Below are 25,046 nucleotides of genomic sequence, written 5' to 3' on the forward strand. Positions count from 1 at the left end.
TGAGTTGGGTCATATGCTCTTACCCCCCTCCAAACTGAGCCTACTCCCTCCCACCTTGTATCCAGAGTATAAGGAATAGCAGATCTCTCTTCCAATCACACACTCCTTACATACTTTACCATTAATGTGACCTGTGCCTTTAATGAACCGCTCGAACCATTTCAATAAATATTAGAAAAAAGACGGTTCTGTTTGACTTCTTGATTAGTACATTTCCAATACAGTGTATCTGGGTGAGCAGTCGGAGAGTGCTGGAACATTCGCGTGAGTTCCTAAAACGTATTATTTTCACCTATTTTCTGGTCCTAAGTCATTTATTTATCTTGTAAATAATTATGACGCTTATCGCTTTTTGTAGGCATGTTATTTTTCCAACCATAGTCGGAAATCCGTCTTTTTCATCTCTGTAAAAATATATTTTCCATTTTTCTTTATTTTTTCCGACCTATAATGTGTGTTAAAATCTTGATACGTCTGTTTGCCATACCTGCCAACAACTACGGTTTCCCGTAATGTGTACGGTTTTTGATAATCCGGTGGTAAAAACTACGGTTTTCCATTAAAATTATTAACTTCAAAATCGTAGCGAAGCAACTCCACGGGCAGGGCACAAAATATACCGGAAACATCAATGATGATTGGTTGGTTTACGTATAAGAAAATCCATGATGATTGGTTGGTTTACTATGATGAGTCACGATTGGTAAAGATTAGGGCAAAACATTACGTACAGAGCCCCAGGTTATTTTCAGTCTTTTTCATCAAGTTCAGATAACATGCCTGTTGACTTTCTGGTTGGATGAAAGCGACCTGAGATGTGTCGCATACAAATCCGATTTATTTCCACATACCAAAGAGGCATGAGTCGGATACGATAAACCCCTAATTGCACTGTTCACACTAGGGTTGTACGGTATACCGGTATTAGTATAGTACCACGATACTAATGAATCATATTCGGTACTGTACGGCCTCTAAAAGTACCGGTCCACCACTCCCCCGCGCCCCTATTGTCGTCACGTCGTGTCATTGCTGGTTTACGAGCAGACGAGCATGTTCGGCAGCGCACAATCACGGAGTACTTACAAACTGACAATATGTGTGGACAGAAAAATGAGAACGGACGCATTTTGGGTTAAAAACTAACGATAAAGGTAAGGCTATAACACTGAAACGCCCACCGGAAGAGGTGCTTTAAGACATGGCTAGCTAGCGGCGAACGTCCATTAGCAGTCGGCAGTGTTTTAGCTACTTCTAAATCACTAATCCTCGCCTCCATGGCGACAAATAAAATATGTTTCTTACAAGTATTATCCCTGCAGGACGAGGAATAGCTAAACATGCTTCACTACACACCGTAGCTCACCGGCGTCAAAATGTAAACAAACGCCATTGGTGGATCTACACCTAACATCCACTGTAATGATACCATGTACAGGAGCGTATCTAGTCCATATTACTATGTTTACGTGGATATTTTTTGGCATCACAACAACTTATTTAGTTTAAAAAAAATGTACAGTATATTATGTTTATAAACTCAGGAAATATGTCACTGGACACATGAGGACTTTGAATATGACCAATGTATGATCCTGTAACGACTTAGTATCGGATTGATACCCAAATTTGTGGTATCATCCAAAACTAATGTAAAGTATCCAAACAACAGAAGAATAAGTGATTACTACATTTTAACAGAAGTGTAGATAAAACATGTTAAAAGAGAAAGTAAGCAGATATTAACAGTAAACGAACAAGTAGATTAAAAACTCATTTTCTACCACTTGTCCTTAATAATTTTGACAAAATAATAGAATGTAGAATGACACAATATGTTACTGCATATGTCAGCAAACTAAATTAGGAGCCTTTGTTTGCTTACTTACTAATAAAAGACAAGTTGCTTAGTATGTTCACCATTTTATTTAAGGACAAACTTGCAATAAGAAACATATGTTTAATGTACCCTAAGATTTTTTGTTAAAATAAAGCCAATAATGCAATTTTTTGTGGTCCCCTTTATTTAGAAAAGTATCAAAAAGTATCAAACATAATGTTGGTACTGGTATCGGTACCAAAATATTGGTATCGGGACATCACTAGTTCAAAATAACATTCAAGAAAAAACAGGTACAGGTCGCATATGGGCAAAAAAATCTGAAAATGCAGTGTGACCGAGGCCTTAGTTATGGTTTATAATTAACTTTTCTTTAGATATTTGGAATTCTTAATGTACTATTATGCTGTATAAGTAATGAATATGAATGAGTAAAAATATAGTGGAGGTTTCTCATGTGCTCACATACTGTACCGTGCACATTCAATTATGAACTGTGGTGGGTCAGTGATTTGAAAAAAAAAAAAAAGCAAACTATTTATTTGATGTTTCTTAACACTTTTATATCGAACACTAACTATTCAGACGGTGGGTTGATTTTGTATCTTTGAAGGCTATGAAGCCACTTGCATTTTGTTGAAAGACCCTTGCTGCTTGAAAGCCGCAGAGCAGTTTTGTATGCCAGCGGCCTTGTTTTTGGCATTGGAAAATCTTTGCAAACACGTTCCCTTTTCTTAGTAACCAGCCACCCACAATTGCTTTGGCATTTCATTTTTATTCTCATCTACTTTGAAGCACTTACAAACAAAATCAAAAACTCGCCCATACTGATAGGAAAGGGCAGGGCGAAAACAGTTCTACAGAGTGAAAATATGACCAGCGGGGGCCACGTCGGTTTAGAAAGTCTAAATCACCTGAAATCTCTTTAGCTTTTATGAAACCTCAAAGCAAAAACCCTTAAAGTTGGCAGAGATTCAATGTTGCACTGCAGTATGCAGCAGAAATTGTTGAAAAAGAGTTGTCAACAGTGCGTTGCTTGTGATCAATCACATGTCATCGTCTGCCATGATGGAATCAGCATGTAATTACTTTTGGCAAGTGAGGGACTCCATGGGCGGATTAATAACACGTGCGACTAAGATTGCGGTTCGCAAGTGCTTGGTAGGCAACATGGAAACCGCGGTGCTGCTCTATGGTTTTTAGCTTCATCACATGAGGTCTGCCAAGGGCTGGTGATAGGCTATTGATTGCCTATCAAGACACTGCACACAGGAGGCCGGACTTCAATCAGTCTGACATTTCGAGGAGCAAGGAGGCCACACGTGACTCCTAATCATTAACAGTCTCATTACATACAACATTAATCAGACAATCCTAACTGGCGGAGCACTTTAGGTAAACAGTTTTCCAGCTCGCTTGCAGAAAGATATATTGCCGACTCACAAAGGGATCTTATCAATGAACACAGTACAGTATATGGTTAGATTTTTACTAGTACACCCAGGGATAGGTACCTGTCATGTTTGAACATACCAATTTCCCCGTACCTGGCAATCGATAGCGGTACTTAGCGATACTTTAGTGTGTGTTCACGTGGTAATAAATGTTAATTGTTTAATAATAATGTCTCATTTAATTGTATTTACATTTAACAATAAGCTATTAATGGGAACTGTGCAGTGTAGTTCTTATATTCAGATTTCTTAAACTTCCGAGTCTCATTTGCAAGTATTACTGTATGTGCATGCAGTTGCAATTCCAAGACGTTGGATGGGAGTAATGTACACACTACAGTGTGTTGCCTTTTAATGTGCCATGTTTGTCTTTTGTTGAGCCCTGCAAAATGTTGATACTGTAAGTACTAGTTTTCACTGCTGGATTCTGGAAAGAGGTTCCGCAGCCTCCGTAGCAGAACCTGCAGGTTCTGTAACATCTTCTTCCCTCAGGCCATAAGACTCTTGAACGCATCATAATAATCCCCTCAATTCTCTCCAAAAATGGATTAACTCACTGGAATATAAAGACAATATAACATACATCCATAAAAATAGATGCATTTGCAAAAGTGCAATATATTTATATGTACAGTAAATATATCTATATCTGCACCTTATTGCTCTTTTATCCTGCACTACAACGAGCTAATGCAACAAAATTCTGTTCTTATTTATACTGTAAAGTTCAAATTTGAATGACAATAAAGGAAGCCTAAGTCTAAGTAGTGCATCTTAGGTGTAGTGTCCGTCACTAAATAATTCGGGGGTGTTTAAAATCGCCATGTAAAATTGCTAATGTTAATCGTTAGCATGTAGAACAGAAAATAATAGAACACTCTAATGTCATCAAACATGAGGGAATGACAAAATTACAATATGTAAATGGCATAGCCAATTTAAATTTGCATCGAGCTAGTTTTTTCTTGCCCTGATGTGGGATCTGAGCTGAGGATGTCATTGTGGTTTGTGCAGCCCTTTGAGACATTTGTGATTAAGGGCTATATAAGTCAACTTTGATTGATTGATTGATTGATTGATTGATAAACTTCTGAGTCTCATTTGCAAGTATTATGTGCATGCAGTTGCAATTCCAAGATGTTGGATGGCAGTAATGTACAAACTACGTTGCGTTGCCTTTGCCATTAGGATGAACGTGCCAGTGTTGTCTTTTGTTGAGCCCTGCAAAAGGTTGATACTGTAAGTGTTGCAGTTATTACACACTAGCTGTTTGATTGTAACGTGCATCTTAGGTGTAGTTTTCGTCACCAAATTCGGGGGTGTTAAAACCGCCATGACGGTCCCGGACACAAGGCTGAAGCTTAGAAGTGACAGAGCTTTCGCTGCTGCTGCTCCCAAGCTCTGGAACGACCTACCTCTGAGTGTTAGACAAGCCTCCTCTCTTCCTGTTTTTAAATCTCTCTTAAAAACCTACTTTTATTCCATGGCTTTTAACACTGAGTGATATCCATCCTGCAATGGCGCCCCATAATACACCTGCTGTGAACCTGTTTTTATGTTTTTAGATTTTATTTATTTATTTTTTTATCGTGTTCTGTTTGTGTTGTGTTGTGTTTTCTCGGTTCTCGTATTATTTTAACCTGCCCATTGTACAGCACTTTGGCTACCCCTGTGGTAAATTTTAAATGTGCTTTATAAATAAAGTTGATTTGATTTGATTTGATTTGATGTAAAGTTGCTAATGCTAATCATTAGCATGTAGAACAGAAAACACTAGAACACTCTAATGTCATCAAACATGAGGGAATGACAAAATTACAATATGTAAATGGCATAGCCAATTTAAAATCGCATCGAGCTAGCGCTTTTTGAAAAGTGTAGCGTGTACGTTTCGAGCATTTTCTGTCAGGTATACTTACTTTATTGGCATGAAAAATTGCAACATTGAGTGCTTGTTTCTGAGCCAAGTGCTTAATCCGGTGCCGTGTCAGTACAGTAAGAATTTTTATGTACTGAATTCTGCCATACTATATCGAAACATTATCCGACCCCAAGACCTTAAAGGGGCTGTTTGCAACTTGCTTACGTTAACATTTTACAAACCAAAATTAAAATTGTCTATATGTTTTACAGTTCCTAAGTATACGTAATTAAAATATTTGCCGGCCCTCCCCAAAAAAAGATTCTTACTCAAAAGGTCTCATCACCACATACACACAGGGAGCGCGTGCAAATAACCAAAAGCAGTCCAAGAGACACACAAACAATTTGCAGTCATGTTGTTATGATGATAGAATATCCATTCAATGACAACTAACGCTAACTTTCCAAATTGCTATTATTTGCTAACGACACTCAAAGCTAATGCAAGTGCACATGTTACGGAAGTCTGTATGCCATTACTTCCTAGAAGTCGTAAGAAGGCAGCATATCCTGCATAAAATACATTGGAAAATTGGCATCCTCTAGGTATCTGTGTAAATAACACTAGGATAGGGCTGCTAACAATTATTCTATTTAGTGGACTAATCAGATTATTTGTCTTGATTAGTTGATAAGTCAGACGATCACTGCTAATGATCTGCTAATGCATTATACATTATGCATTATAGTATAAAGTATTTAACCAACATACTTTAAGTGCAAGGTGTCCGGTTCACATGACATTCAGTAGAAAACGTGTTTTTATTTAGTACCGTTAGGGTTATTCAGCTGCAATTATTTACTTCAAGTGATAATAGTGTAAACATGTCTATTCCTAGGGGTCTATAAACTAAAATTCATATTTATATACAGTATAAGCTACTCGTCGGCAGTAACAAATCTTTATTGCAGACTTCATATAAACAATATTGTTGAGGTAGGTATGTACAGAAGCGTGAGGATGCTGTACCATTACCCCCCTATTGACTAGTTAGTCCAGGGTTGTCCAAGCTACGGCCCGTGTCTTCAATTTTGTGGACAACTTCAGTAAATCAGGTCAATGACCATGAATTGTGTTTTGAAGTGAATACAGCACAGCATTCACATATATGACTGAATCCAAACAACATTCCATACTCATGGCGCAAAATAAATTGCAACCAACACAAAACGTCAAAACACACGGTCGCACGTAACATAACCTGCTCACTGAGGTTTGTCGATATTACAAAAAAACGTCAAAGCACCATAAAAAATTCAAAAGTACACCCATTTAAATCCATTACAATGCATGATGGGAAAAATGCAAAACACTTATCCATGTTGGGTGCATTTTAGCTGCTTGGTATTTCTTATTGATTACAAAACTTTAGGGAGGTTGTCACAAAAGTAAACAAGGTATAAGTTGAACTTTCACATACTCTTAATATCCAAGTGTATTTGTTATTAATTATAAATCCATTGTATTAATATAATATGTACACATATATAGTCACAGGCAATTGCCTGGATTTCAATGACGTCACGTCCGGCTCATTAAATATGCTTGGTGGTCAAACAGTGTCTGTTTTCAATGGGTACGAGGCGCCATTTAGCCTTTCTTCAACCTTCTCAGTGGCCTTGTGGTTAGAGTGTATGCCCTGTGATTGGTAGGTTGTGAGTTCAAACCTCGGCCGAGTCATACCAAAGACTATGAAAATGGGACCCATTACCTCCCTGCTTTGCACTGAGCGTCAAGGGTTGGAATTGGGGGTTAAATCACCAAAATGATTCCCGAGCGCGGCCACCGCTGCTGCTCACTGCTCCCCTCACCTCCCAGGGGGTGGAACAAGGGGATGGGTCAAACGCAGAGAGTGATTTCACCACGCCTAGTGTGTGTGTGACTATCATTGGTACTTTAACTTGAACTTTCTCGAAGAAAAATTCCCCTATGCTTGCGTTGTTTTCGGCACCCTTCAAATTGCAAAAAGGATAAATGTTTCTTAAGAGTTCCTCGAGAGGTAATCAAGAAGGGCGGAAGAGTGCAAGATTTATTTTTTTTACAAAAGCTGATGACAAAAGTGGCACACACTCTAGTGCAAGAGAGCAGAGTCGAAGAACGTTACAAGGTATTTTCGATATACTTTTAATATACTTTATTTGTTTAGTATTTCCCCTTGAAGTACTATCTTGATATTATTTGTGTTTTCATTTTTTAACTGACAGAAAACAGAAACTCAGAGTCGATGCTTTGTCAGGAAAGGTACTTCTATGTCTCTCCTCCTGTTTGTTTTGTCCACAAATGTGTCAGAGTACATATGATAACACAAAAACAAAATATGGTGATGATTCAGTAATTGTTCGTTTGTTAAATGGATATGCAGTCACAGGTGTCAGCTGTCGGGTGCCAGTTTGTTTACATCAGTGCTTCTCAATTATATTCTGTTACGTCCCCCTTGGGAGAAGAAAATATTCTGCGCGACCTTCCTAACTCTCCACCGTGACTGTAAATACAATAATTTGTGGATACCATTGTTATAACTATACTTCTGCGTAACATTGTAAGCTTATTAACAATAAAGAAAACAACACAGCAGTCCTTCCTCGTCTCCCACCCTGGTTACAGTGAAGCCAATTGCTACGTTCGCTGCATCATATTCTGGTACGGCAAAATAAGCATGATTCCCAAGGTCACATTTGAGAAGGACTGGATTACATGGACACGCGGCGTCCTCGCAAGACACAAAGTTGAATCATGAAATGCAAAATTACCCGAGCAAAAAACGATGCATATTAATCCGGGGGAGTCTTGAAAGCAATTTTGTTGACTCAGTCACACACAAAGAAGTTGTAGACCTCCGTGCTTTTCTGTTTTGTCGTGTAGACTGACGTCAAAGCACAAGATAGTTTGATACAGCCGTGGTCAAAAGTTGACATACACTTGTAAAGAACATAATGTCATGGCTGTCTTGAGTTTCCAGTCATTTCTACAACTCTTATTTTTTTGTGATAGAATGATTGGAGCACATACATGTTAGTCACAAAAAACATTCATGAAGTTTGGTTCTTTTATGAATTTAATATGGGTCTACTGAAAATGTGACCAAATCTGCTGGGTCAAAAGTATACATACAGCAATGTTAATATTTGGTTACATGTCCCTTGGCAAGTTTCACTGCAATAAGGCGCTTTTGGTAGCCATCCACAAGCTTCTGGCAAGCTTTTGCTTGGATTTTTGACCACTCCTCTTGACAAAATTGGTGCGGTTCAGCTAGATGCGTTGGCTTTCTGACATGGACTTGTTTCTTCAGCATTGTCCACACGTTTAAGTCAGGACTTTGGGAAGGCCATTCTAAAACCTTTATTTCAGCCTGATTTAGCCATTCCTTTACCACTTTTGACATGTGTTTGGGGTCATTGTCCTGTTGGAACACCCAACTGCGCCAAAGACCCAACCTCCGGGCTGATGATTTAAGGTTGTCCTGAAGAATTTGGAGGTAATCCTCCTTTTTCATTGTCCCATTTACTCCCTGTAAAGCACCAGTTCCATTGGCAGCAAAACAGGCCCAGATAAAACTACATACCACCACCATGCTTGACGGTCGGCATGATGTTCCTGGGATTAAAGGCCTCACCTTTTCTCCTCCAAACATATTGCTGGGTATTGTAGCCAAATAGCTAATTTTTTGTTAATATTATGCTCTGGGCCTTTTTTGCTGCCAATGGAACTGGTGCTTTACAGAGAGAAACAAGTGTATATAAAAATGTTCACCACGACTGTATGTCTGGGAACTCCACCGACGGATAATCATTAAAATCAAATCTTTTTTTGCTAAAGTATAGGGATCTAATCCATTGCATAGTTGGATTATTTGCTCGTATCTACTTTTTGCATGAAGATCTAGGCCCCTTGCGTACTCAGATAGTTTGCACAATGCTTGCAGCATACCAGCCATCTTGGCTTGGTTGACCACCGCTTTGTTTTACTTCCGGGAAGAACTCACGCATTGGAATACAAGCAAAAAAAATTTAAAAATATAAAAAAATAAATACAAATATATATATATACTGTATATATATATATATATATATATATATATATATATATATATATATATATATATATATATATATATATATATATATATATATATATATATATATATATATATATTGAGAAGCAGACTATAATTGATAGCTGTGGTCTTACACAAATAATAAATGAACCCACGCATCGCAACGGTAATACGATAGATCTAGTGCTTGTCAGGGGTGTCACCACCTCCAAAGTTACGATACTCCCGTACACTAAAGTAATGTCCGATCATTACCTTATAAAATTCAAAGTTCTGACTCATTGTCATCAAACTAATAATAATAATAATAACTACTATAGCAGCCGCAACATTAATGCTGCCACAACGACGACTCTTACTGACCTACTGCCTTCGGTAATGGCACCATTCCCAAATTATGTGGGCTCTATTGATAACCTCACTAACAACTTTAACGACGCCCTGCGCGACACCATTGATAGTGTAGCACCGCTAAAGCTAAAAAGGGCCCCTAAAAGGCGTACCCCATGGTTTACAGAAGAAACTAAAGCCCAGAAATTATCATGTAGAAAGCTGGAACGCAAATGGCGTGCGACTAAACTTGAGGTTTTCCATCAAGCATGGAGTGATAGTTTAATAACTTATAAACACATGCTTACCTCAGCTAAAGCTAAATATTACTCAAATCTCATCCACCTCAACAAAAATGATCCTACATTTTTGTTTAGTACAGTAGCATCGCTAACCCAACAAGGGACTCCTCCCAGTAGCTCCACCCACTCAGCAGATGACTTTATGAATTTCTTTAATAAGAAAATTGAAGTCATTAGAAAAGAGATTAAAGACAATGCATCTCAGCTACAACTGGGTTCTATTAACACAAATACGACTGTTATACGACGGACACTGCCCTCCAAAATAGTTTCTCTCTCTTTGATGAAATAACATTGGAGGAATTGTCAAAATGTGTAAATGGGACAAAACAAACAACATGTTTACTTGACCCAATTCCTGGGAAACTTATCAAGGAGCTTTTTGTATTATTAGGTCCATCAGTGTTAAATATTATAAACTTATCACTTTCCTCTGGCACTGTTCCCCTAGCATTCAAAAAAGCGGTTATTCATCCTCTACTCAAAAGACCTAACCTCGATCCTGATCTCCTGGTAAACTACCGGCCGGTGTCCCACCTTCCGTTTATCTCGAAAATCCTCGAAAAAATTGTCGCACAGCAGCTAAATGAACACTTAGCGTCTAACAATCTCTGTGAACCTTTTCAATCCGGTTTCAGGGCAAATCACTCCACGGAGACAGCCCTCGCAAAAATGACTAATGATCTATTGCTAACGATGGATTCGAATGCGTCATCTATGTTGCTGCTTCTTGATCTTAGCGCCGCTTTCGATACTGTTGATCATAATATTTTATTAGAGCGTATCAAAACGCGTATTGGGATGTCAGACTTAGCCTTGTCTTGGTTTAACTCTTATCTTACTGACAGGATGCAGTGTGTCTCCCATAACAATGTGACCTCGGACTATGTTAAGGTAACGTGCGGAGTTCCCCAGGGTTCGCAAATACGGTGTTAGCTTTCACTGTTATGCTGATGACAGCCAACTCTACATGCCCCTAAAGCTGACCAACACGCCGGATTGTAGTCAGCTGGAGAAGTGTCTTAATGAAATTAAACAATGGATGTCCGCTAACTTTTTGCAACTCAACGCTAAGAAAACGGAAATGCTGATTATCGGTCCTGCTCAACACCGACATCTATTTAATAATACCACCTTAACATTTGACAACCAAACAATTAAACAAGGCGACTCGGTAAAGAATCTGGGTATTATCTTCGACCCAACTCTCTCGTTTGAGTCACACATTAAGAGTGTTACTAAAACGGCCTTCTTTCATCTCCGTAATATCGCTAAAATTCGTTCCATTTTGTCCACAAGCGATGCTGAGATCATTATCCATGCGTTCGTTACATCACGTCTCGATTACTGTAACGTTTTATTTTCGGGCCTCGCTATGTCTAGCATTAAAAGATTACAGATGGTACAAAATGCGGCTGCTAGACTTTTGACAAAAACAAGAAAGTTTGATCATATTACGCCTATACTGGCTCACCTGCACTGGCTTCCTGTGCACCTAAGATGCGACTTTAAGGTTTTACTGCTTACGTATAAAATACTACACGGTCAAGCTCCTGCCTATCTTGCCGATTGTATTGTACCATATGTCCCGGCAAGAAATCTGCGTTCAAAGAACTCCGGCTTATTAGTGATTCCCAGAGCCCAAAAAAAGTCTGCGGGCTATAGAGCGTTTTCTATTCGGGCTCCAATACTATGGAATGCCCTCCCGGTAAAAGTTAGAGATGCTACCTCAGTAGAAGCATTTAAGTCTCATCTTAAAACTCATTTGTATACTCTAGCCTTTAAATAGACTCCCTTTTTAGACCAGTTGATCTGCCGTTTCTTTTCTTTTCTACTCTGCTCCCAACCCGGGGTGGACCGCTAGCCTGTTCATCGGATGGGGACATCTCTACGCTGCTGACCCGTCTCCGCTCGGGATGGTTCCTGCTGGCCCCACCATGGACTGGACTTTCGCTGATGTGTTGGACTTTCACAATATTATGTCAGACCCACTCGACATCCATTGCTTTCGGTCTCCCCTAGAGGGGGGGGGTTACCCACATATGCGGTCCTCTCCAAGGTTTCTCATAGTCATTTACATTGACGTCCCACTGGGGTGAGTTTTCCTTGCCCGTATGTGGGCTCTGTACCGAGGATGTCGTTGTGGCTTGTACAGCCCTTTGAGACACTTGTGATTTAGGGCTATATAAATAAACATTGATTGATTGATTGATTGATATATTAGGGCTGCAACAACTAATCGATTAAATCGATTATTAAAATAGTTGCCGATTAATTTAGTCATCGATTCGTTGGATCTATGCTATGCGCATGCGCAGATTTTTTTATTTTATTTTCTTTAAAAAAAAAATAAAAAAAAAAAAAAAAAAAAAATGTATTAACCTTTTTTTATAAACTGCAACATTTACAAACAGCTGAGAAACAATAATCAAAATAAGTATGGTGCCAGTATGCTTTTTTTTTCCAATAAAATACTGCAAAGGATAGAAATGTAGTTTGTCTCTTTTATCCGATCAGAATCAGATTATTAATCGATTAATCGAAGTAATAATCGACAGATTAATCGATTATCAAATTAATCGTTAGTTGCAGCCCTAATATATATATATATATATATATATATATATATATATATATATATATATATATATATATATATATATATATATATATATATATATATATATATATATATATATATATATATATATATATACATATATATATATATATATATATATACATATATATATATATATATACATATATGTATATATATATATATATATATATATATATATATATATATATATATATACATATATATATATATATATATATATATATATATATATAGGTATGTATATATATATATATATATATATATATATATATATATATATATATATATATATATATATATATATATATATATACCTGTATGTTACTTTACATGCAGTCTGCTTTAAAGTACCACTGATAGTCACACACACACTAGGTGTGGTGACGTTACCCTTTGCATTTGACCCATCCCCTTGTTCCACCCACTGGGAAGTGAGGGGAGCAGTGAGCAGCAGCGGTGGCCGTGCTCAGGAATCATTTTGGTGATTTAACCCCCAATTCCAACCCTTGATGCTGAGTGCCAAGCAGGGAGGTAATAGGTCCCATTTTTTTAGTCTTTGGTATGACTAGGCCGGAATTTGAAGTCACGACCTACCGATCTCAGGGCGGGCACTCTAACCACAAGGCCACTGAGCATGTGACCAATTTTTTTTAGCCCAAATGCGGCCCACAAGAAGAAAAGTTTGGACACCCTTAGAACTAGTCTTTACAAAAGTATTACAGTATTACAGAATGTTGTTATTTTGCGTGACTCAAAAACATCCAAAAAGGGAGCACTGGTTGCAAATGTTGCATGAATGTTCATGATGGAGGTTCAAATCAAAATAGTTTTCTTTCAACATTGATGCTTAGCTAAAAGAAGAATCTAAAGAGAATTCTTAAATACAATGTTTTTTGGGTTTTGATCATATCTTAAAAATAATCAACATTAACAATCCTATATAACTTCTTTAACTATATGTTAGTAATCTCGACATTTGAACAGCATTGGTGGCTTTAAAAAAGTTTAAAGAGTGTCTTTACCTCTGTTTGTGGCTCAGCTCCAAAATCCTTTGTACGTCCTTCTTGGCGACTGAGTCATCGTTTTTCAAAGACTAAAAGACAAAAAAAAAGACAACAATGTTTGCATATTACACAACGACCTCCTTGTACTATAAGGGCAAACAAAATAAGCTTCTTCTGAGGTTTGATGTTTCTTCCCAAAGCTAAGTTCAAAACAAAGTGCGGCCGTTCCAGAGGAATAATAATGATTGAATACTTTAAAAGAAGTAGCAAAAATAGATGAAGCATGAAATAATCGAGATGAATGCCATTAACAGGAACATTTGTAGCCGATGTTGAAATGTTGAAGCCCCGGAAAAAAAATATGTAGCCTCAAACAATCTGGCTATGATGTCTGTGAAAAATCCTAACAAGGGTAGAGGGAGAAACGCTGATTGGTTTTTACCGGCACCAAAGCACCCGCCTGATGAGTCATTCTGGATTAGTCGGGTCCCCGGTTGCTTGACAATCCCTTGAAGATATTTTTGTTTGTCATAAAGTGGACTGAAATTCCCCCCCGGTAATAGGAAACTGTGTCTTCCAAAATGATATAGCTTGGTTTAAAACAATGCTCCGAGGTACAGTTTGTGGCAATTAACACCGCATTTCCATAAACCCTAACTTCCTCTGGTCAAAGGGGAATGTTTTCTTCCTCTCTGTCCCTGGTGGCAACTCATACACATTCATATTCAAGAACAAATATTAAAATCACTCAAAGCCAAGCTAAAAGAAGCTTGAACCCTTTGCTCCGAGATTAAAAACGGATACCTGTAAAAACCCCTTGTTTTATCAGGATTCTGTGTTTTTATGACCCACATTACCGTCATATTACATCTGTTAGCTGTGGCAAAGCACCTGCATGGTGCTGACACGTCGACACATGAACGCGTGTAATGCATGCTGTACAATGTCAGCCACAACCTCGGGGTAGTTGTGTGTTGTGTAAGTATTGTGCGAGCAAGTCCGTATGTGCCAAAGAGGTCATGTGTTGCCATGTTGGTGCAAAGACTAAATGCTAATTTGATGTGAGAATAATTAGGTGATTATGCAGACCACCCAACATGTACGCATTTTTCGTACTCGGCACGCATTTTGACCCTTGATACGCCTGTGCTCGTGTGTCAAAGCACCATATTACGCTACACCGGCTCACTCCTCACCTCTTGCGTAGCGGGATGTGCACCTAAAACAAAAATCGGTCAAAGTTGGGGTCGACTTGTCAACCATAATTTCCTGTGTGTAAACGACTTGTTCAGAGCTTAACTCGGCCAATGTCATCTCTTATTTCGGCTCAACATTTGCACATTTTGATTAGTTCCAGCTGCAATATCATCAGTTACTGTAACGCCATTACTTTCGGTGGTAAATAGTAATCTAACGCGTTATTTTTTATATTCAGTAACTCAGTTACCGTTACTACATAATGCGTTACTGCGTTATTTCACGTTATTTTTTTATGTAGTATCGGCTAGAAACTGAGAAGATCTGAGTGTGTTTTATTGGAGCGCTGCTGAATAGGCGACAAGGGAGGGGCGCGCCGCGCCGCGCGCTGTGTGTGTGTGGGAGGGGGCGTGTCTGTGTTTACTAACAAGACATGGCGAAGCCCGAAGCAGAGTTTCTTAACACGGAGATATTCTCACTACTTTTCTTTTGTCGACCACAAAGAAAAGAACATTTTAGTTAAATGTAAGTTGTGTCTTGGATCAAAGATCCTATCGTAGCAATTCAAATCTGCTGAAACAGCTACAAAAGCAACATGCTTCGACGAAACTAGTAAAGAGAGACACACTTCACCTCCTAAGCAACAGCGGCTGGATATTAACGAGGCACTGCGCACTAAAGGTACACACACTCTGTCAATTCTCGTATATACCGTTGCTCTTTCATTCTAGACTTCTAGAGTGTTTAATTATCACATCACTCTAAATGTTTAGACTATAAAGTTCACAAACATAAAGAGGGATACTAGTGGGCCAGGCCAATCTTTCCGTATCTCTAAACTAAAACTGGGGAAATGCGTAGTGTTCTGGGCTTCAGACATGATTTTATTTCAGAATACCTTGAGAGAAAAACACGCCTAGTTAGGAGGCTTTCTGTATGTAGTGTGTGCCTTCCTTGGTTTACAGCTATGTTGTTATTATGCTGTTTGTTACTTATGTATGTTATGTTGCAGCTATTTAAAATAGTTTTGTCAATTTGTTCTGGCCTGAAACAAATTGGCCTTTTGAAACATATCTTTGTCTTTGTGTGTTGTATGTAGACCACATTGCTTAGCAGAGTTCAGTGATGCATGTCAAGTTGATCAACAGATTCTATCATTCTCCAGTGCAATAACAGTACTGAAATGAAGGCTAAAAGGGCATTAAAGGGGTCCTTAAAAAAAAAAATAAATAAATAAATAAATAAATAAATAAATAAATAAAAAAAATAAAAAAAGATATATATATATATATATATATATATATATATATATATATATATATATATATATATATATATATATATATATATATATATATATATATATATATATATATATATATATATATATATATATATACGTAACTCATTAGTTACTTTTCACAGTAACACATTACTTTTTGGTGTAAGTAGCTGAGTTAGTAACTGAGTTACTTTTGAAATAAAGTAACTAGTAACTGTAACTAGTTACTGGTTTTCAGTAACTAACCCAACACTGCCTTTCTCCCGTAAGTTACCATCGTTCACTCGTAACCAAATAAGCTAAAATGCTAAATAGTTGACGGAAGTTGTGGTTCACTGAGTTCACACGCTCAACCCTAAAGAAGAGCCATAAAAGTAGGTCCAAAGTGCATACGCAACCCGTAGCTTGTTTTTTTTGTAATTTTATAAAATATTGTATAATATTAAACAAACATTGGTCAAATAGAGCAGGGGTCGGCAACCAAAAACTGTTGAAAGAGCCATATTGGACAAAAAATATTAAATAAAAAAAATAAACGCCTTATATAAGTCGTATAATGAAGGCAACACATGATGTAAGTGTCTATATCAGCTATATTAGCCTACTATCAAAATGACTATGTGTCGGAGGCTGACGCAAATCTTCGTTGACAGAAATGTTGAAATGTAATGTTTATTCTACACATTAGTACTACAGAGGCTTCCCAGAGGGTGAGATAACTCCAGGAAATGACTGGCTTAGAATGGCCAAAGATATAGATGTGTGTGTCCAAGTTTAAGGAAACACCAGGTTGTCTTCTTCTAGTGGATTTATTACAATCTTTGCAACCTGGGTAACATTTGCTGTGGTCTGGAACAACATGGCACACAAACAACTATCAGAAATGCAGCCAATAGTACATACAGATAATGTGTCATGAGCCATGCAAATATAAACTAAATGCACAGAGGACATAAGTAAAGGAAATCAAATGAGCTCAAATACCTACAAACGAGGCATAATGATGCAATATGTACATACAGCTAGCCTAAATAAAATGTTAGCATTGATTAGCTTGCAGTCATGCAGTGACCAAATGAGCCTGATTAGCACGCCACACAAGTCAAAAACATCAATAAAGCTCACTTTTGTACATTCACGCACAGCATAAAACAATTGGTGGACAAAATGAGACAAAGAAGGAGTGGCATAAGACACATATTTCTGTGGTAGCTTCAGAGAAAGTTGTACATGTAAACAAACTACGGTGAGTTCAAGGACCACAATTAGTAGGATAAAAACGGCACAACGCCAAATAATCTCATCAGTGAAGCATGTTTAATACAAACAGTGGGATTTCTAACAATCAGGAAGGTTTGTGTCATGTTTGCCATTTTACAGAAACCATATTAAAACAAATAATATATTTGTTCTCTCCTCTTTTTCCATTTGGCGAAATGTTTCTCATTCCTAGCAGGAAAGCAAAGCCAAAGGAAGTCGGGTTATGAAGCTAATAAAAAGAAGGCGTTTAGCCTAAACAGCAACCGTGAGACGATCAAACTTCACTTTTATTGCCATCACCTGGTTCATGTCGGTGTATTGGTAAATGTGAATCAAATTGTTTTATTCTCTTACATGCGGGGCATTTCGTAGGATGTTTGCGTTAGCCAATCTAGCAGCGGGCGAGTTTACAAACCACGTACAATATTTTGGAAAAAAAAACGCATGTTGTCTGTTTACTTTTAGTTTTGGGTAGGCAAAAAAAAAAAAAGAGTATTATTTTCAGAGAAGTAGCGCTGTGATCAAAGTATTTAAAAGTAACAATGGGCTTGTTTTTGGGGGGAAAACATGCCAATGAAACAAGTGGACCTCATGCAGCTCGAACACATAAGTGATGCAATCCAAAACAAACAAGACTTTGCATTCGGAAATTCTTTACCGATATAAAAACTGACTCCGTTGACAAAACATAGACAAGTTTGCCGGCACTTTAACTTTTTCAAAACTCTCGGCCATCAGACGGGCTCATAGCTCATATGAGTCATTCCACCATTTGTATTACTTGTTCCATGTCGCAAGCCTTTGGAATAGAGTACAGTTTGTCCCGGTACGGTGCCTTGTTTTTTTTTTATTTTGTGCGTTCCATCTTAATCCAGTTTATTGCTCGCTTTCACATCGTAAACAAAGCTTTTGCTACCCAGCCCCACAATGATTTGCAAAATCAAGCGGCCTTTCAAGCCCTATTTAGCAAGAAAGCATTTTCCTGACCTTTTGGGGGCTAGGACTGCAACAAATCTAATGAAACACTGATTGCAAATTCATAAAATCACGAGCCGATGCAGTGTGGTAGAACAACAAAAGCCGTAACACCACAAATCTGCCGCAACGTTTAAAAAATAAAATTAGGTCGCGACAATTACAAAAAAAGCCAGCACAATGCTGCAGGGACTTTAATAATAACACAAAGCTTTGCAGTGACTCTACAGATGCTTTTATATACAGTACATTCACTTAAGCTCAGATTTAAAGCATGCAGGGGGGAACAAAGCTAAATCCTATTCTCGTTTAAATCAGGGGTCCCCAAACTACTACTTTTTTTTTTTCTTTCTGTCCTTTCTAATCCATTTTCTACCGCTTGTTACTTTCGGTGTCTCCTAGCCGCTCAGGCAAATCATATTGTCTAAAAATGCATGTTCCCATCGATAACGTGAAATAAATATATATATATATATATATATATATATATATATATATATATATATATATATATATAGTTGGTTGAAGTTTCTGTGGTTTATCCGTTATACAGTGCTCAATATTTGGAATATTCGTTAGGTCAGGAAAAAACACAGAGGCTATTTCATCCCTACAAAACTGTTTCGCAGGTTTCCCTACTATTCAGGGGATTTTATATACTTCAATAAAAACCCCTTGAAGAACAGGGACACCTGTGAAACAGGCTTGTAGGGATGAATTAGCCTCTGTGTTTTTACCTGACCTAACGTGTATAAATATATATATATATATATATAAATATATATATATATATATAAATATATATATATATATATATATATATATATATATATATATATATATATATATATATATATATATATATATACACTACCGTTCAAAAGTTTGGGTTCACATTGAAATGTCCTTAATTTTGAAGGAAAAACACTGTACTTTTCAATGAAGATAACTTTAAACTAGTCTTAACTTTAAAGAAATACATTCTATACATTGCTAAAGTGGTAAATGACTATTCTAGCTGCAAATGTCTGGTTTTTGGTGCAATATCTACATAGGTGTATAGAGGCCCATTTCCAGCAACTATCACTCCAGTGTTCTAATGGTACAATGTGTTTGCTCATTGGCTCAGAAGGCTAATTGATGATTAGAAAACCCTTGTGCAATCATGTTCACACATCTGAAAACAGTTTAGCTCGTTACAGGAGCTACAAAACTGACCTTCCTTTGAGCAGATTGAGTTTCTGGAGCATCACATTTGTGGGGTCAATTAAACGCTCAAAATGGCCAGAAAAAGAGAACTTTCATCTGAAACTCGACAGTCTATTCTTGTTCTTAGAAATGAAGGCTATTCCACGAAATTGTTTGGGTGACCCCAAACTTTTGAAGGGTAGTATATATATATATATATATATATATATATATATATATATATATATATATATATATATATATATATATATATATATATATATATATATATATATATATATATATATATATACAACTTGGCCCCCGGCCAATTTTATTTAACCTAATGCGGCCCCCGAGTCAAAATGTTTGGGGACCCACTGTCAAGAATAAATTACCCCAATCAAGAATGTTTAATTATTAGGGCACCAACCTGCAACTTGAGGGCAACTCGTCAAAACCATAAATGCTGTTTCATCAAATCTGCCTTCACCCACTGCTTGGATTCTCTTTTAAACGATTATGGTGCCCCGCCCAATCCCCAACCCCCACCCGCCACCACCAACAAATTGTTCCCTCCAAACAATCTGTGCCTTGTCCATCAAGCTGGCACCTGGCCTAGGATGAAGGTAGTTGCCTGCAGTAAAAAAAAGTCTGCCCAGGAGATATGAGAGGGAGGTCTTACACAATAACACACAATTTTACACCTTTACAGTATTTCAGAAATGTGTTTATGAAGTTACCAGAGAGAAAAATATTTAATAAAATGCCGAGCATTTGAATGGAAGCTCTCAAAAGTGATTCATTTTCCATTGACCTCTCAATGTTTTTTTTGGGGGAAAAAAAATGTGCACTCTTATTTAGTCAGAAGAGAGGATGAATTAAATAATAAAATGCTGTACTGAAAAATCTCATGCCCTTTAAAGGAACTACCAGTATTACTGAGAAATGAAATAATTTAAAATGTGAAATAGGAAGGTTAGGGCTTAGAGGCATAGGTGATGCATTGCAGTATGTGCCATATAATTCTGTTAAATCATTGCACCCTGGCAATGCTTTAAGCCAAAACGCATCGTTTGTTAAGCTGATCTATTTGATACTCAAATATATAAAATCTGAAATATACAGTACAGGCCAAAAGTTTGGACACACCTTCTCATTTCAATGTGTTTTCTTTATTTTCATGACTAGTTACCTAGTAGATTGTCACTGAAGGCATCAAAACTATGACACCTGTGAAGTGAAAACTCTTTCAGCTGACTACCTCTTGAAGCTCATGGAGAGAATGCCAAGAGTGTGCAAAACAGTAATTCCAGCAAAGGGTAGCTATTTTGAAGAAACTAGAATATAAAACGGTTTTTCAGTTATTTCACCTTTTTTTGTTAAGTGCATAACTCCACATGTGTTCATTCATAGTTTTGATGCCTTCAGTGACAATCTACAATGTAAATAGTCTTGAAAATAAAGAAAACCCATTGAATGAGACGGTGTGGTGGCCTATACTGTATACATTTCCATGGTTACCACTACAAATTCCATGGTAATACAAGCTTGACTGTAACATAATTGTATTACCAGTTAAACTGTACTGTGCTATAAATCATGAGTTATTAACGACTGTAAAACGACCAGTCCGTTCATGTCGTGTAGGAAAAAGCTTTTATAATGTATTTGAAGGAGTTCAGTTCACGAGTGCAATATTAAAGTCAACTATTTGTAGTTTTCCAACAGACACCCCTATAAAAAAAAACCTCTGAGCTACAGTCAATAAAGCAATGAACATCGCATAATCCTTTCCCGAATGAAAGAGAACATTTCCAAACCTGAATGTCGCCTTTTATGCTGTCCAGCTCCTTGGATGTCTTCGAGAGCTGGTGCAAGATGTTGCTTCTTTCAGTGAAGACTTCCTTCAGCTTCTTTTCCAGACCATCATAGCCTTGTCTGTCAAGAGAATAAAATAAACAAATTCACTTTTAAGATTTACTTCTAAATAAGACAGTTCGGTTTATACTATCGCCTATGGGGCAGGATTGGTAAACAAAGGCTATGTTCACACTGCAGGCTAAATTCTAAACAATTTCTATCTGATTTTTTTCATATCGGTAAGAAAAGTACAGGTCGGATTTCCATATCTCTGTTGTTTTCGTCAACGATGACGATGACGAAATCATTTCGTTGACGCCACTTTTTTTCATGACGATAACGAGACGGTGACGAGATAAACATGTCTCTCTGATGACGAAAACATGACGAGACGTGTGTGAGTTTTCGTTGACGAGACGAGAACGGACGAAAATGTTAGTGGGTAATCTGTCAGACTTTTAAAATGCATGACATTTCTGTTTATTGTGTGTGTCAATTAAAACCACGCCCACCAACTGGCGTGCAGCGCACAACGTGCTCAACACGTCAGACTGTTGTTACTCATCAGGCAATGGATCGTGATGGCGGCGGCAGTCTCAACACAGGGGCTCGGTGGTCGCAAACGTAGAGACGACATATGGGTGTATTTTAAATATAACCCAGCAGATAATAAAACAGAGTGTATTGTGAAGGAAGACGGTGACAAATGTGGCCACAAAATATGCGGAAAAAATACGACCAACCTTAAGGCTCGCCACAAGGATATTTTTTTGAAGGTAAGTTACAAATGCTGTTAACATAATCGATAAATGTCATAGTAAGCTAATACATTAGTACGTTTTCCACATACTCCTGGCGCAAATGGGCTGCTAACTTCAGGCTAAAGTTAGCTTTTGTTACGCTAACGTCAATTCATTATGTGTGTGTTACTTTAGCAGCATGTTTAGCCATGTTTACATTCAGTGACGGTGTGGTTATCTCTTTGTGAGTACGTTCTGTCAGCACGTAACTTGATATGTTAAACAGGTGAAGTTACTGTTATACGTATATTCTGCTAGCTTTAGCCTAAAAGCCACAAGTGACGTTGTGCAGCCCCATTAAGGAATCAGGAATTAATTGATTATTTTATTACATGGTTTGCACAAATTAAAGAGAGCGGGGTTGTATATCTGTTGTAATTGCACTGGCAGACAGGGCCAAGTTGAGCATATGTGTTCCTCATCCATCACTCATATTTTGGGCATGTTTATGTTCATTGTACTTTAACAAATTCTGAGAAATAAAGCCACAATTGCTGAAGTAGAATGTTTTTGTTTTTTGGCTTTTTTGGAGTAATGAACTTTGATTCCACTGTTACCACTTTATCTGTGTGTAATACACAATCCTTGGATCAGAAATTTGCTGTTGGGTGGAAGCCTTATATGTCTAAAACCATTCCTTTATTGTTATTATTTGTGAAAATAGCAGATCTGCAAGCTTACAATGGGTTGAACTTATAGATCTGCTGCTATTTTCACAACTTATGTGTGACACTGCCCAACAGCAATCTCCAATACTTATTGACCTAAATTAATTTGTTAAAAGACCATACTTATCTACTTATATTATACTTTTTATTCTTTTTTTTTTGGACTAAAACTAGACTAAAACCTTTTTGACTTTTCATCGACTAAAACTAGACTAAAACCCTTTTGAGTTTCCGTCGACTAAAACTGGACTAAAACTATCACATATAAAAGTGACTAAAATGTGACTAAAACTAATAAGCATTTTAGTCCAAAAGACTAAGACTAAGACTAAATGTAAGATGGTTGTCAAAAACAACATTGTTCCATATATGGACATTATTTCAATATGTATCCTAAAGGACGGCAGTCTTATTCTAAGTCACGTTTATCCGACCAATACGTCTTCGAAAGGTCACAATTCATCGCCAAAATAGTGAGGCGTAAAAAGCAATGCGAACGAAGGAGTAAAAAGCAGTCATTGGCGAAAAGTTGGGTTAGGGTCAAATGTTTTGGAACTCAAGTCAATGTCCCACCACTCCTGACTCTGCCTCCTTACCCCAATGCCCCTCGGAACAGACGTGCCCCACAAACTGCAAGACAACATTTTTGCCCTCTTCCTATCTTAATCTCCTATTTACTTTGTAAATATTGGACCAATATTGGAGGGAAGGATTCCAGACTCAGTATCAATTGAGGACTATGATACCATAGATAGAAATCCCAACTCAATGTTCCTCAATAATGTGACACAGGAGGAAATAGTTAAAATCGTGGAAAAAATGCAAATCTAAGACTTCAATTGATTGTAATGGAATTGATATGGAAACAATAAAACATTTTATTGAAGAGATCTCAGGACCATTATTGTATATTGGCAACCTTTTCAAACATGTATATTCCCAAACAAAATTAAAATAGCTAAAGTTGCACCAATTTATAAGACTGGAGAAAAACACCAATTTAAAAATTATAGACCAGTTTCCTTACTTCCACAAACAAAAATAGAATACTCGCTGAGAACCAATAGGGATACAGAGCTAATGTTTCAACTTCGATGGTTTTAATTAAGATTACAGAAGAAAATTACCAATACAATCGATAGTAAAAAATGTACGGCAGCAGTGTTGATGGATCTAACTAAAGCATTTGACACAATTAATCACAATATTTTAATAAAAAACTAGAACAATATGGAAACTTTTATTAGTAGATTGCACAGTACAGTACACATTCCGTACAATTGACCACTATATGGTAACACCCGAATACGTTTTTCAACTTGTTTAAGTCGGGGTCCACGTTAATCAATTCATGGTAAATATGTGAAATAGAGAAGGCCGTAAACAAGTGGAACAAAGGTAAATCACATCAACTATTCAATGTTTACTTTGTTACACGCTGTAATGATGTAATTATTAGCCTCAACCCAAGTGACCGAACGTTAATGCTAACATGCTAACACTAAATCTGATGTGTTCATGTTGTCGCCGTGAGATAAACAGTAGAAATGCTTAAAAAAAAAGCTTAACCTATTGTTACTATAACAATCTACAAGGTTTATATAGTTTGCTTCTCTTTCTTCACCTCCATTTATCCATGTATTTCAAGTTATCATTACATATATGTATTGTTGCATTTGAAACAATTGTATTGTTCACAATAGAGGTAATTATTGTTATTATTCATTATCAATAGTGCTATTTCTATTGGTATTTGTATTGCTCCATTTGTAGTGTAATAATGCTCATTGTCATTTCTGTATTATTATTATTATTTATTTCACTAACTGCTTCTTTGCTATCACTTTTACCATCATATTTGTGCATATCATTTTTGCTGATGTGGTTGTGTTTTTGTTGTTGTTGTTGTCTCTCTGTCTTATCCCCATCTGGTCCCCGCAATTTCCCCGCAATTTCTTCCTTTTTTTTGTTTTTCTATCCCCTCCTGCTCCGGCCCGACTGCACCAAATAATAATATAAATCCATTTAATAAAGTCAAATACAAATAAGGCAACCAAAGAAGTATCCCACACTTCTTTTTTGTAAAGTTAATTGGTACAGCCGATATGGGCATCTACATCAACAATATGATTTCCCTGAGTAGCTGGACAGGACAAAAAACAACAGTAGAAATGTGACATTGCAGAACAAGTCTTGTCTTTTGATTGTTTTTTTAAACTGAACAGTGAGAACAGATTCGCAGTTGCAAGCCGTTTGTTTGCAAGACATTTTAATAGAAATTA

At 37.1% G+C, this 25,046-nt stretch overlaps 1 protein-coding gene across 1 annotated transcript in view; it reads right to left on the reverse strand.

The window, feature by feature from the left end:
• Positions 1 to 25,046, reverse strand: part of luzp2 (leucine zipper protein 2) — a 450,776-nt gene that overhangs the window by 208,541 nt on the left and 217,189 nt on the right. The window contains exons 2-3 of the mRNA XM_062033084.1: positions 21,257 to 21,374; positions 13,550 to 13,620 (exon numbers count right to left, since the gene is read on the reverse strand). Of these exons, the coding sequence (XP_061889068.1) occupies positions 13,550 to 13,620; positions 21,257 to 21,374 (189 nt within the window). The remainder of the gene's footprint in view (positions 1 to 13,549; positions 13,621 to 21,256; positions 21,375 to 25,046) is intronic.

Source organism: Entelurus aequoreus, linkage group LG02 (assembly GCF_033978785.1).
Source record: "Entelurus aequoreus isolate RoL-2023_Sb linkage group LG02, RoL_Eaeq_v1.1, whole genome shotgun sequence".
Lineage (NCBI taxonomy): Eukaryota > Metazoa > Chordata > Actinopteri > Syngnathiformes > Syngnathidae > Entelurus > Entelurus aequoreus.